The 13,450-nt window shown below is 50.3% G+C and overlaps 2 protein-coding genes across 10 annotated transcripts in view; both read left to right on the top strand.

The window, feature by feature from the left end:
• Positions 1 to 334: 334 nt before the first annotated feature.
• Positions 335 to 9,649, top strand: RNPS1 (RNA binding protein with serine rich domain 1). 2 transcript variants are annotated; one of them, XM_064389794.1, is made up of 7 exons: positions 335 to 390; positions 4,200 to 4,355; positions 4,628 to 4,819; positions 6,004 to 6,106; positions 6,633 to 6,786; positions 7,240 to 7,381; positions 8,574 to 9,649. In XM_064389794.1, the coding sequence occupies exons 1-7, from the start codon at positions 350 to 352 to the stop codon at positions 8,677 to 8,679; spliced, it is 894 nt and encodes a 297-aa protein (XP_064245864.1). In that variant the 5' UTR covers positions 335 to 349; the 3' UTR covers positions 8,680 to 9,649. The 2 variants fall into 2 exon arrangements, with proteins under 2 accessions (XP_064245864.1, XP_064245863.1); XM_064389793.1 differs by lacking the exon at positions 335 to 390 and adding an exon at positions 1,026 to 1,117.
• A 765-nt stretch (positions 9,650 to 10,414) lies between these two features.
• Positions 10,415 to 13,450, top strand: part of LOC135281402 (transmembrane protein 204-like) — a 63,650-nt gene continuing 60,614 nt past the window's right edge. For 6 of the 8 annotated variants that reach the window (XR_010348062.1, XM_064390223.1, XM_064390224.1 and 3 more), the window contains exons 1-4: positions 10,416 to 10,794; positions 11,199 to 11,476; positions 11,968 to 12,036; positions 12,976 to 13,123. Coding sequence is in view for 7 of the 8 variants with exons in the window: in XM_064390223.1 (XP_064246293.1) it covers positions 10,472 to 10,794; positions 11,199 to 11,476; positions 11,968 to 12,036; positions 12,976 to 13,123 (818 nt within the window). In the remaining variant the exon portion in view is untranslated. Of the gene's footprint in view, positions 10,795 to 11,198; positions 11,477 to 11,967; positions 12,037 to 12,975; positions 13,124 to 13,450 lie in introns of all 8 variants that reach the window. The other 2 variants (XM_064390228.1, XM_064390227.1) reach the window with 1 other exon arrangement.

Raw genomic sequence — 13,450 nt, 5'->3', positions numbered from 1 at the left:
TTAATAAAGTTTGTTTCCTCTATTCCTAGGTTGGAGCCTGCTTTGCTCTGTTCCTGACCACATCTCACAGAAGCCACTAGGAAAAGTGTATTTCATGGGAGCGCTGGCACTGTGCCAGCCTCAAACCATGACAACTACAAAATTGCCTGTGAGAGAAATCTGCCCTTTAACAAGATGCTGTGGACAGAACAACTTCCTTTTTGCTTTCTTTATGGTTTTCTTAACCTGTTCCATGCCAGGTTTTATGTAATACCCCTTGGTTTTGCAGCAGAACAGAAAATAAGCCTGTTTTTCTTCTTGCTACACACGAATTTACAGACACCTGCCCTGGTCTTGCTCATGTCCTGTGATGGAGGTAGACACGACATATCCTTCCACTGCATTCAAGAGGTGAAGATTCCGTCATTATGAATTTAACAGACATGTCTGTGGCCATACACATAAGCTGATCGGCACACCTGCTTCTCAGAAAGATCTGTCTCTTTTAAGGCCCTGCATTAGGGATGGGGTCAAAATACACTTCTGGCTTTGTTCCTCTCAAGTCAAAAGCCAGGCAGCCAGTGTGGTGAGAAGGTCAGAGGTTCAGTGTCTGCAGTGGCAAATCTCCTTTTAAGTTCACAGCAAACACATTTGGCAGGGAGAGAGAGAGGCTATCTATCCCACGACATGAAACGCCACTGTATGGTGCTCCATCTGAAGTCTTTCATTCTCCTTTTCCCAATTTTCTTGCATTTAGAGGGCAAATCCCCTCACAGCAGTGCCCTCCCTACACCCGCCACCACCTCAGATCAGAGTCGGTGTGCTGCGAACCTGCACGTGAGACAGGGTGAGCCAGAATTCTCGTGTGGGGGCTGCAGCCTGCTGGATGTCAAGCTCTTAAAGCCCAGAGCTGAAGCCCCGGCCGCTGCTGTCGTTAATACGCAGGACGGGGTTTGCCTTTATTCCCGATGTGGGCAGCAGCACCCTTCCCTTCCGCCCCCCGCTCCTGTTCGCTCTCCGCGCATCCGCCCGTCCCGCCCCCCGCTATGACGCTATCACCGCGCGCCGGCGCTGCCCCTTCCCGCCCGCTCGCGTCAAACTCGCGCGACGGGAGCGGAGCGGCGGCGGTGCCGGAGATGTGAGTGCGGGGTGGGGGCTGCACCATCCGCGTCCATCCGGCCCGGCCGCGGCACGACCGGCCCCTCCGCCGCGCGGGGCGCCGCAGGGAGCGCGCTGGTGCCGCCGAGAGGCGGTGGCGGCGCGAGGGTCAGGGATGGGGCCTTGGAGCCGCAGCCTCCCGCGGCCGGAGGCGGGGAGGGCAGGGAGGGAGGGCCTGGGCGGGGCCGGCCGGGGAACCGGGCCCGGGTGTCGGCGCTGCCGCGGCCGGGCCTGCGGGAGGAGCGTTGTGCGGGCCCGAGGGGCGGGTTGCTGTGCTGGTCTCGCGGCCCCCTGCCCCACGGGCGCTCTACCGGACCCACGGCGTGCGGATCTGGCTGCCCCGCGCTTCGCCGGCCGCAGAGCTGGGCCGAGCGGCCGTAGTGGGCAGAAAAGTGCCGGGCGCCGAACCCTCCACACACCGGGTATTCTGCCGGTTTGCAGCTGAAGACCTGGAATAAACTGTCAGTAAAGGACGCGCTATAGCCTTACGGGAGGCTTGAGGGCGAGCGAATTTGCTTCCTTTGCCACAGAACTGCTGCTCCGAGTGTGCAGATTCTGCCTCTAAAGCCAGAAGCGTGTGTGAGATGGTCATTTGGTTTATGTCGATTGCTCTTTAGACTTTCTGGTTTGGGGTGGATGCCCCTAAACCAGTTATTTTTTAGAGAGTGAGAGGTTTTTGATTGTAAGGAAGAAGCATGTCGCTTCGAAATGCAGTGTTGTTTAGCCTTGTGTGAGGACTGTGATTTGTTCTGTCCACGTGTTCCGGTGAATGCCTGAACTCGTGCAGGTGAAAATGCCCACAAGGTAGGGTGAGGTTTCCAACTAAAGTGAATTTGGCCTGTGGCCTTCCTGAGGAAGGATTAAAACCACTGGTTAGTTTGGAGACTGCTTAAATGTATCATTTGGTGAATGACATTCCAAAGCCATGTGGCTGATCTGCCTGGTAAGTGCCTGTCCCAGGGAGCAGTAAGCAGTGGAACCTGGAAGGAGATTGTAGCCAGGTGGGGCTCAGGCTCTTCTCCCAGGCAGTGGGCAACAGGACAAGAGGACACAGTCTTAAGATGCACTGGGGAGGTTTAAATGAGACATTAGGAAGAATGTCTTCACAGAAAGGGTGATTGGGCCCCTGGAAGAGCAGGGGTTCTGGAGTCACCATCCCTGGAGGTGTCTATAGAAAGACTGAGTGCTCTGGTCTAGTTGACATGGTGATGTTGGGTCAGAGGTTGGACTTGATGGTCTCAGAGATCTGTTCCAGTGTAATTGATTCTGTGATTCTATTTCCTGCCTCAGCAGCAGGCTGGGTAACAGCAAACATGCTGGTCTTTATCTGTTTCCTCTTCCCTTCTCCCAGAAGGGGTAAAACCAGATCTGACTCTTGGGCAGTAACAGATAGTTTTGTATGCTGATAACATTATGACTTTGATAGTCCACAAGTGCAAGAGGAGCTGACATGTAGGCAGAGATAAGCCAAACCTGGCTATGGGATATTTAGAAGAAGAAAAATGGGCTCTGGGGTGGCCTAATTGCAGCCTTCCAGTGACTGAAATGAACCCATAAGAGAGATGGAGAGAGACATTTTAGAAGGACCTGGAGTGCTGGGAGAAGAGGGAATGGCTTCCTACTGACAGAGGGCAGGTTTACATTAGAGATTAGAGAAAAATTCTTCCCTGTGAGGGTGGTGAGGTCCTGGCCCAGGATGCCAGAGAAGCCCCCATCCCTTGAAGTGGTCAAGGCCAGGTTGGAGCAACCTGGTGAAGGCCATAGCTGGGGGTTTGGAAAGCAATGAGTTCTAAGGTTCACACCATCCCAAACCAGTCAGTGATTCTGTGATTTTGTGAAAGGAAAATCTTAGGTTTTCTGGTCTAGTGAAACCAGAACCTGTCTGTTCTGTACCACCCAGCTGGCCTCATGCAGTGGCTTTACGAACTGCATCCCCTCAGACCATGCACTGGAGAGGCACAGGGCTGGATGGAAGTGTCCTACAGCTGACTGACGTACAGGTTTGCTTGTCTTGGCTCCCTTTGCAACGCCCATGGGACAGTCTGCTTTCTTCCTGCCGCTGGTGCTGGAGGAGACCTCTCCTTTCCCAGCAACTTCTGCCAGTGGCACATCTGTGGTGTGGGTTTCCTGTCCTCCGTGCAGGAGGGCCATGGGTGTTTCTTGATTTCTGCAGGGAGCTAGGTTTGTGAATATTCATTTGTGTTATTTCTTGCAGTTGGTGTATTAGGGAAAACTGAAGCTGAAAATCAGGAAAGCAAGTTTGGCTGTTCAGGAGTAATCTCTTCCCAACCATACACTTAATTGCAGTTCAGATAATAAAGTAATTGCTTACCAGAAGCATAGAAGCAAAAGATTGTTGGATGCTGGAGTTTTTTTTGTTCACTGAATTTGCCTGTGATGCACATGGGGATGGAGATGTTTCCAACATCCCACATTAAAGTGCATATTCGGTGCTGCTGCAGATAAGGCTGGCAGCTCCAACACTCTTCTACTCATTCCCTGAATGTTTAATTCTTTGGTAGTTGAGGGTGTCACATTCCTTTAGAGGTTATTAAAATGTTAGAGGCAGGTCTGTAATGCGGGTTTTAAACAATCCCCATGGAATAATCAAAATGCTGCATGTTTATAGATGTTGCAGATTTTGTGATGGATGCAGCCCTCATACAGTAAACATCTAGAAGTCAACTAGTGCCCAGCATTTCAGTGCTAAATAGAAAGGTGTTAAATCTGTCTCCTTTTGGATCTAGAGCAAAGAGAGAACTAGTTCTCTGAATCCAGTAGTTAGAAGTGAGATGTGAGACATGGGGCCCATTCTGCTGCTAGGGATATCTCTGAAGGGGAAAACAAGTTAGCAGGATTGAAAAAGAAGAGTTTGCTAGAACTTTTTCTAAAGTGTTTGTAATTGCCTAATGCTTTAACTCCACAGTTTCAGTGATCCTAAGTTACATTCAAAGTTCAGTGGCTTTTGTTACTGTCCTGTTCTTTATTTGGGTGTGGGGCTTTTGTTGTCTATGTTTGTTTTTTTTTAATTAAGCAATGCTTTCTGTAATTTGTTGTTAAAGGGCTCCCTCACCAACCAAGCGCAAGGACAGGTCAGAAGAGAAATCGAAGGACCGGTCCAAGGATAAAGCAGCTGCTAAGGAATCAAGTGAAAAGGATCGTGGTCGGGACAAAACACGCAAAAGACGCAGTGCCTCCAGTGGGAGCAGCAGTACCAGGTGGGTACTTTTATGGGAGTGTTATAATGACAGCATTTTCAGAAATCAGTAGCTTTATTTGTGGTAGTCCTGGGCCTGTTGAAAGCTTGTGTTGTGTTAGTCACTGTGCGATTTTGTCGAACTTAAGAGGGTTTATATTTTAGGTATGAATTTATTTGGTTCTCTGGTCAGCTGTAGAGTTTCACAGTTAATCTCTGTAATTGTCAGAAGTTTCTCAGCCATTGTCTTTCTGGGTATTCCACTAATTTTTATTCTTCTCCCTCTTGAAACAGATCCCGTTCTAGCTCAACTTCCAGTTCAGGGTCCAGTTCCAGCACTGGTTCTAGCAGTGGCTCAAGCTCTTCTTCTGCCTCTAGCCGCTCTGGGAGCTCCAGCACCTCGCGCAGTTCCAGTTCAAGCAGCTCTTCTGGCTCTCCCAGTCCTTCTCGACGGAGACATGACAACAGGAGACGGTCCCGCTCCAAGTGAGTTTTATTTGTCTTCTAGGAATTGCCAGATGTCACGTTAATTCCTTGGAGCATGCAAGGTTGTGATCAGAACAGATTGTTCTCTGAAGACCATGTGCTTTCTCCATAACTTAGAGATGTGAATTTTGTTAGAATGTGTGTGCTCTGTTTCCTTAGAATCCAACATACGCCCTGTAGGAACGGAGATTAAAAACCTAATTTGTAATAGTTTAAAAATTTTAAATACTACATTTTTTTTAGAGGCGGTTTTAATCAGTGGTTCCTTAGTAGCAGTGGTCTAGATCAGAGTAAAGCTGTTCAATTTCTGTAAACTACAGCCATGACTAACAGAAAAGTTAGGGCTAAAGCCAGCATATATCTGTACATATGCATGTTTATATTCTTATTTATGAAAAATAAAATAGGAAGGAGGGCAGAGGAAGCTCCTGTAAAGGTAACATGGGGAATCAATCTATCTTAATGTCTGTACGGTTTTTCCTTTGCGTAAGGCGATGAGGGCTGATAAAAATCTGCGTAAGGCTGTGTGGGTTTTTTGTATCATTCAATTTATGGACTTTAAGATTAGGAAGAAGCATTAAGATAAATTTCCTACATACTGGTTTTCTTGGATTTTTTTGGTTTTTTTACAGATTGAAGTTTCCTTCCAGGTTTGGGTTTTTTTAACTGTAAAGGCATTGTGATATGCAGCTAATTTTAAAAAGATTTGTTTACATTTTTGGACCTCTGTAGTGAATGGAAGATACAGAAACACAGATTATTGAATCTGTTCATTTGCCTGGTTGTGGTATGTGGTGATCTTTATGGCCTTATTTTGCCTCTTAAGTTGTTGAAGCAAAGAATGTTTTTGTGTTTACAACTGGGAAATGCTTTAGCTATGACCACAACTTCATAGAAGTGCTTGCTAAATATTGTGTTTGTTACCCTAGCTGCAGTGAAGTTGAAAAGTTGCAAAAAAAAAAGTTCTCAAATTTCAAAAGGTTCTAAAGCAAAAGCAGACAGGACAAATGCAAGTCCTGAGGTGTTTCTGAGTGGAACACCCTCACCACCACCCCAAAACTAACTTCTTCAGGAAAGATGCCCTTCCAAAAAAATGGTATTTTTAATCTTGCGATAATGACTGGCTTTGGTTTTGTCCTGAATGTTCCCTGAAAACTGTAAATGTTTTCTGTTGTCCAAATCAGGTCCAAACCACCCAAGAGAGACGAAAAGGAGCGGAAGAGGCGGAGCCCATCACCCAGACCCACAAAAGTGCATGTTGGAAGGCTCACTAGAAATGTGACAAAGGTAATAATGGCATGTACCCTTGCAGTCAAACATTCATGTTCTTCTGTGAGAATGTGTGAGTTGCTCTTTCAAAGCTCTCTGAACCTTGGTTGCTAGCGAGTTACCAAGGTATTGCTATTGGATATTGTTTCTTTATGTCCAAGTTGATCAGTGAGAATTCTCATATGATTTTACTGAGTCAAATACTATGAAGCCTTCTGAGAAACTGTAGTCCCTAAGAAGTCTGCCTGTTTTGTCAGTATTCCAGACCTTATATTCTGCTTTACTAGGAAGAAAACGATAGAATTTGGGACAACAGCTGAAATTACCTTGGAGGCATAAAGGACATTGGGCAGTTCTTGGTAAAGGATCTGCAGAGAGCTGGGCTGGCTTGAGTTGTCTTTGCTAGAATGTAGTTTAAAGGTCTTCAGGGGTAAAAGGTTTAGGCTGCTGAAAAAATGATGTGCTGTGGATTTACTGCTCTGTGCTAGCCAGTCTTGGCTGGTGAGTGTGCTCTGTGTTCATAAGGCTTGGTCTCTCTCTGCAGGATCACATCATGGAAATTTTTTCCACTTACGGAAAGATTAAAATGATTGACATGCCAGTTGACAGGCTAAACCCACACCTCTCCAAAGGTTATGCTTATGTGGAGTTTGAAAACCCAGATGATGCTGAGAAAGCCCTGAAACACATGGATGGAGGTAGGTACTGACCTGCAAGGAGTCTGTGGGCTTTAAAAAAGCTTCAGAGTAGATGGATTTGATCAGAAAATGAGTTAGAGGTGATAGGGATGTCTTTGGTGAACAGATGTAAAGTACTGTCAGTTTTCAGTCCAAATGGCTTTTGTGAGGTTCTGGACAGATCCAAGAAATCACAGAACTATTAAAACTAATCTTGTTTTCCAAAACAGCGGGAAAAAAAAATTAAGCTTATATGAAAACCTTTCCAGGTTTACATCTGAACTGCAGTTTGGTGAGATTAGATAAAGAAGTCTAGTAGGTTTGTCAGAATAGCCCCTGAGCAGGGTGTGGAACTCCGTGGGCTGATCCCACTTCAGTTGCTTGTGACAGAGCAGTGAGTTGCAGTAATATGAAGTGTATATGTTAGTGTTGGAAAATACTTACTTCTCCCTGTTTCTGTGATGCCCTGAAAAGGCCAGATTGACGGTCAGGAGATCACAGCCACAGCTGTGCTGGCACCACGGCCTCGACCACCTCCCAGACGCTTCAGCCCCCCCAGGAGGATGCTGCCACCGCCGCCGATGTGGCGCAGGTCGCCCCCTCGCATGAGGAGGAGGTGAGAGCTGGACAAGGCTTTTCTTTCTCGGTAGCAACTCGTTATTGCTGAAAGACTTGGCATGGGCACAATCCTGTCGGACTTCACTTTCCACTGCCAAGTGACAGTAACACATTTTAGGCATTGGTTGAACCTGGGTTGCAGTTCCCAACTCGTTAGCTCCAGGGTGCCTGCTCTGGTCTGCACCCTGAGTACAGTCTCTGGGAAAGGTGTCACCCTTCCCAGCCTGTTCTGTGGAGTGCCTTCTGCATAAAGGCTTCAAGATGAAGTTGGAACAGACTGGCTGACAGAACACTTGTGGCAGGCTGTGCCAACTTCTTGTATTTTGGAAGCCCTTGTACCTCCTTCCCTTATTTCTGAATGGGCACATGTCCAAAAAGCAGTCCTGTGTCAGGTGAGTGGAGTACACTAGCCTCAAGGTGTGATCTGACAGTTGTGCAACTTGGAGCTGCCTGATTGTGCCCAGGTAAGTTCTGAGTCTTTGGTGTTTATATGTCTTCAAAATATCTTACTTGTCAGTAGTAATTTGATTACTGAACAGCTTTCAGCCACAAGTTTAAAAATGAGCTGTACTTACTGTGGCATAGGATCCAGGAGGCTTCTTGGTGCTCTTTTAAATACACCTTTTGTTGAGATCTTACAGATGCAGGTTTGCCTCCTTTGTTATCTTTCCTACTCTAATTTTTACTGTCCTGTTAGCTCTGTTAGTATTCTGTGCCTGGAACCTCTTTGTCATAGCAGTAGCTATACTGACAGGACTGTTGGTTGTAGTACTCAGAAGCTTGAAGCTATACTACTTCTGGAGTAAGCTTCCTCTAAGAAGCTTCCTTGTAATTTGAAAGGATTTGGATAAATCCTTGCCCTGAATATCACTCTTTCAGGAGTCAAAGATGACTTCAGATGACGAGGATCTGATGTAGTATCTGAGCTCAATTTCCATGAGGAAGAAGATAAGTTTCTTGTCTGTTCAGGTATTAATTGTTTTTTCCAATTCCTTAAGCAGAGGGAGGATAGCCAGAATAGTCCTGCTGTGTCCTCTATGGAGCTGTGTTTTGCTCAACCTCTTTTCCTGTGGTGTGTGAGTGATTTTGGCAGGAAGCAGGGAAGTGTTTTTAAAAGTTGGTAGCTGAGCTGACCAATTACTTGAACCTGTTGCTTGTCTCCTAATGGGAACTTTCTGCTGCCGTGCCAGGTCCCGCTCTCCTCGGCGCAGGTCCCCCGTTCGCCGGCGGTCCCGATCCAGGTCTCCCGGGCGAAGGCGCCATCGCAGCCGCTCCAGCTCCAACTCCTCAAGATAAAGCAGAAGGACTGGACAGCTTTTTACTTTTTAACTTAAATCCCATCAGATGGAATATTGTACCTTTTTTTTATAATGAGTCTGGGTGAGGAGGAATGAGAAATAATCCTGGCAGTGAAGGCAATGTAAGAGGAGAGAACACCAGTTCCTGGCCAGTAACCTTTACTATGAGGCTTCTGGATTCCTGGCATCGAATTGAAATGATTTAAAAATGGCTTTGATTTTAAAGGTTGAAGAAACATCTTTTCCCGATAGAGGGAGGGAAAGATGTTTCAGCCTCTCTTTCTTCAGATAGCAGCTGCTGCTTGGTGATTGTAAACGTTTAGCACGCTGTACAGACCAGCATGTAAATCTTCAGCTAGTTCAGAACCCTAGTAAGACAGTGAGCCACGTATCTTGATCTCCAGGTGCCAGCACAGGATTTCATCAGGGCAACTGGAGCCCAGACCTGCCTGAGACTTAGTTCAATTCAGAATTGTTACTTTATTCCAGTTCCCCCAGATGGTTAGTTTCTACAGAGTAAACTCTTCTGTAATGCTGACACCAGGCAATCACCACAGAAACAATGGTGCAGTCCAGTGAACATGACCCTGTAGAGAAGAAGCTGGAAAGCCTAAGGAATGTTCTGTAGCTGCCCCCTTAAGTGATTTCTTTCACCTTTTTGTTGAGAGTATTGGTAAAAACTTCCTACTCAGCCCACAGTGAAATAGTGTGAGTGCTTTTACAAATCCCAAATGAGCAACTGAGCACCAACCCCTTGGAAACTGCAAAGCAGAGAGGGAGGCTTGAAGCCATTATGCTGGCTGGATTAACTGGGGTTCACCTAGGGAAAGGCAAGGCATTTACCACCTGTTGTACAGTCAGTACTATACAGATTTTTTTTGTTTGTTTGTTTTGTATAACTTTGTATCCTTTTGGGCCACGTTGTGTTTGTACTTGTGTAGGACTGAATAAAGCGGTAGGGTTGAGAAGGGCTGTGCTGCCTCTCGGTGCGCGGGGCGGGGCTGCCCGCGGGGCGGGGCTGCCCGCGGGGCGGGGCTGCCCGCGGGGCGGGGCTGCCCGCGGGGCGGGGCTGCCCGCGGGGCGGGGCTGCCCGCGGGGCGGGGCTGCCCGCGGGGCGGGGCTGCCCGCGGGGCGGGGCTGCCCGCGGGGCGGGGCTGCCCGCGGGGCGGGGCTGCCCGCGGGGCGGGGCTGCCCGCGGGGCGGGGCTGCCCGCGGGGCGGGGCTGCCCGCGGGGCGGGGCTGCCCGCGGGGCGGGGCTGCCCGCGGGGCGGGGCTGCCCGCGGGGCGGGGCTGCCCGCGGGGCGGGGCTGCCCGCGGGGCGGGGCTGCCCGCGGGGCGGGGCTGCCCGCGGGGCGGGGCTGCCCGCGGGGCGGGGCTGCCCGCGGGGCGGGGCTGCCCGCGGGGCGGGGCTGCCCGCGGGGCGGGGCTGCCCGCGGGGCGGGGCTGCCCGCGGGGCGGGGCTGCCCGCGGGGCGGGGCTGCCCGCGGGGCGGGGCTGCCCGCGGGGCGGGGCTGCCCGCGGGGCGGGGCTGCCCGCGGGGCGGGGCTGCCCGCGGGGCGGGGCTGCCCGCGGGGCGGGGCTGCCCGCGGGGCGGGGCTGCCCGCGGGGCGGGGCTGCCCGCGGGGCGGGGCTGCCCGCGGGGCGGGGCTGCCCGCGGGGCGGGGCTGCCCGCGGGGCGGGGCTGCCCGCGGGGCGGGGCTCGTCCCCTTCCCTTCCGTGCGCTCGCGCCGCTCATTGGCTGCCGCGCGGGGCCGGCGGAAGCGGCGCCGCCGCGCGCTCCCTTCAGCGTGATGGCGGCGGCACTGGCGCCGCCGGGGCCGGGATTCGCCCTCGAGCCGGGGCTGGAGTCCGTCTTGCGGGAGGCCGTGGCGGCTCTGGGCCGGGCTGGGGAGGGGATGGTGGCGGCGCTGGGCGCGGTACGCGCCGCTGTGGCGGCAGCGGGCGGCCCAGCCGCCCTCGGGGAGCGGGAGCGGGCGCTGTTCGGTGCCTTCCTGCGCAGACTGGTCCGGGCGCCTGGCGCGGCGCGGCCCGAGGGCCTGTGGCAGCGCTGCTTCCTGGAGGGCCCGCCCGGCCTTGTGTTCTGCGTCTTGCTGGAGGCCCTTGGCTCTGCGGGGTCAGTCCGGCTCCCCGGAGCAGGCGGGCGGGGATCCCCAGGGCTGGTCTCGGCGCGCAGCAGGGATGTCTGGGGGTGCCTTTCAGCGGGGTGCGGAGATGTGTGTGAGCGTGGGCAGCCCTCACCCCACCCTGAGTGCCTTCAGACCCCACACGATCCTGTGCGTCCCGCAGAGACAGAGCTCTATCAGTCCTGCCCGTTGAAGGTCCTGAATGTTCGGAGCCGAGGAAGCTACAGATGAAAAGATATTAAAATGGCTGGGGTTTATTTTTGTTGTTTGTTTTAAATCTAGTGTAGCAGAGCAGAGGCATTTCAGTAGTGATACCACAATAGAAAAGCAGTAGCATGCATATATTATTTTTACCATTTCAAAGAGCCAGGAACTTACAGTTATTTTCTTCCAGCTCTGGCCTTGACCCGAAGGAGGTAGTTGGGGTCCTGGAGCAGTTCCTGCAGCAGGGCCAGGTGTCAGCATTACTGTGGGAGGTCTGTCAGCCGCAGGCACAGGCAGGCTGCCTGGAACTGCAGGGTGCCCTGCTCAACAAGATCGTCTGTTTGCCCGAGCATGTGAGCAATAAACTCCAGGGGAAAAACCCACCAGTGTTCTTCCCACAGAACTACTTCCCTCTCCTGGGTGATGCAGTTCTCCAGGTGCTAGAGAAGATCTCTGACTCTCTGCGGGGTAAGGCTGCAAGGTTGACTGTACTGTAAGGTTGCTTTTTCTGAAGTGTTTTGAGGATGGACCCCGTGGCTGCTGCTTGAAATACAGATGATAACTGAGGCCTTTTGGAATCCACCAAAAGCCTCAATCTTTCAAACAATTAAGTAGTGTCATCTGTTGCTAAAGCTTTGTTGTGGTCACTTGGTGTGTGCTGAAGGAATTGTTTGGGAGATACGAGTGGTACTTAATCAACCAGTGGCATTGCTACTCATGCCATCATATTAAAGTGGGACTGAGTTGCTTTAGCCTTCTGCCTGTCACTGTAACTAATACTGAATGCTAGTTTATGCATGAAGGCAGGTAGTGGAGGGAGGAAGAGATGATGCTTGAAGAGAAAAAGTCAATGTGTTGTCAGAACTCAGCACTTTTAGAAGTCTCTGCACCTCCTGCTGAAGGCTGGTTGGAGGATACTGGTGCCATGCTTACTTAAGCTCATGTCTGTTTTATCCCAGGTGGCTTGGACTGCTCCATCTCTTTTGTTTCTCATGTCCTGGGGAAGGTGTGTGTTCATGGACGGCAAAGTGAGTGTTTTACTATGTTCTTTTGGAGAGGGGGAAAGTGTTTTAGTGTATTAGCATGGGAGGATGACTGTGATGATCAGCGGAAGGAATGGGAGACCAACAATTTGATTTGGAGTTGTTCTGAGCTGAGCAGGTTGCTCTCTCTGGCTGCTCAGCTGTGTTGGTAGATATGTCTTGTGGGAGCACCTGTTGGTCTGGCACTGCTTAGAACTTTGAAGCTACTGAATGCAGTATTTAACAGGGCTGGGGAAGATGAAGGAGGAAGATTTTCTGTCTCTTTACTGTGATGAGGAATTCTGGACACTTCCTTTGGCTGCTTAAAGTGGTTCTTAGCAGTCAGTTCTCCATTTCTGTTTTGAGCATGAACAAAGAGGAGCAACAGAGCTGGGCAAGGATCTGAAGCATAAGTCTGAGGAGGAGCAGTTGGGGGGCTCAGTGTGGAGAAAAGAAGTCTTAGCGGGGACCTTCTCACTCTACAACTCCCTGACAGGAGGGTGCTGCCAGGTGGGGGTCAGCTCTGCTCCTAGGGAACAAGGGACAGGACAAGAAGAAACAGCCTCAGACTGTGTCATGGAGATTAAGATTAGATACTAAGGAAAACTTCTTTGTGGAAAGTGTGGTCAGGCGTTGGAACAGGCTGCCCAATGTAGTGGTGGAGTCGCTAAATCCATGGAGGGATGTGGCATTTGGGGACGTGGTTTAGTGTTGGCCTTGGCAGTGCTGACTTGTAGTTGGACTCAATGGTCGTAGAGAGCTTTTCCAACCTAAATGATTCCATGATTCTAGTCGTATTTCTACTGCAGGAAAAAATTAGAACTTAAAACTGTACATTGTATTTTTTTTATGTCCTGAAGATCTTGAAATTCTCAGGTTAGTCTCAAATGCCATTGTACCAGTCCTGCTCATCTGGGGTATTTACTGATTTCTGTTGTGCTTCAGAGGAAATTCTGGGAGTTTTGGTTCCCCGCCTGACAGACCTCACCAAGTCAGACTGCATTTGGCAGAGGATATGCTGGCAGTTAGTGGAATGTGTGCCGGACCGCTGGATGGAAGCAGTGGTCCTTGGTTTTGTGCAGAGAGCACCTGGGTAAGAACTCTGCTTTCTCCCTGATCCACAGCAAAGGCAGGAATTGTCACAAATACTTGCAGAATTGGTCTCTGAAAGGTGCTGTGTTTGTGTAGGTAGTTTTTTTGCACTGTCATTTCCAAAAAGACTCAAGGGATAAAGTAGTTGATTGTTGTATCTTAGGGAGACCCTACACCATTTCTTAAGTCTCTTCATCATGACATGCAGTGGAAAAACAAGTGAAAGCATTCTTTGCCATTACTGGCTTACTTGCTGAGTTTAGAAGTATTCTACAGACTTAGTTGCAAATAGCTGCTCTCACATTTTCCTATAATTAGGAGAAGCATG

The sequence above is a fragment of the Passer domesticus genome, chromosome 15, assembly GCF_036417665.1.
Source record: "Passer domesticus isolate bPasDom1 chromosome 15, bPasDom1.hap1, whole genome shotgun sequence".
Taxonomy (NCBI): domain Eukaryota; kingdom Metazoa; phylum Chordata; class Aves; order Passeriformes; family Passeridae; genus Passer; species Passer domesticus.
Note: the sequence above shows the minus strand (reverse complement) of the source record. Positions and strands in the feature narration are given on the sequence as shown.

What these genes read in the sequence shown, in the direction of transcription:
- RNPS1 (XM_064389793.1), top strand. Translation starts at nt 1,026, where the DNA reads ATGACGCTATCACCGCGCGCCGGCGCTGCCCCTTCCCGCCCGCTCGCG. An exon ending in AGTGGGAGCAGCAGTACCAG is followed by an intron (nt 4,356 to 4,627) that starts GTGGGTACTTTT and finishes CTCTTGAAACAG; the next exon opens with ATCCCGTTCTAGCTCAACTT. An exon ending in CCCCCTCGCATGAGGAGGAG is followed by an intron (nt 7,382 to 8,573) that starts GTGAGAGCTGGA and finishes CTGCCGTGCCAG; the next exon opens with GTCCCGCTCTCCTCGGCGCA.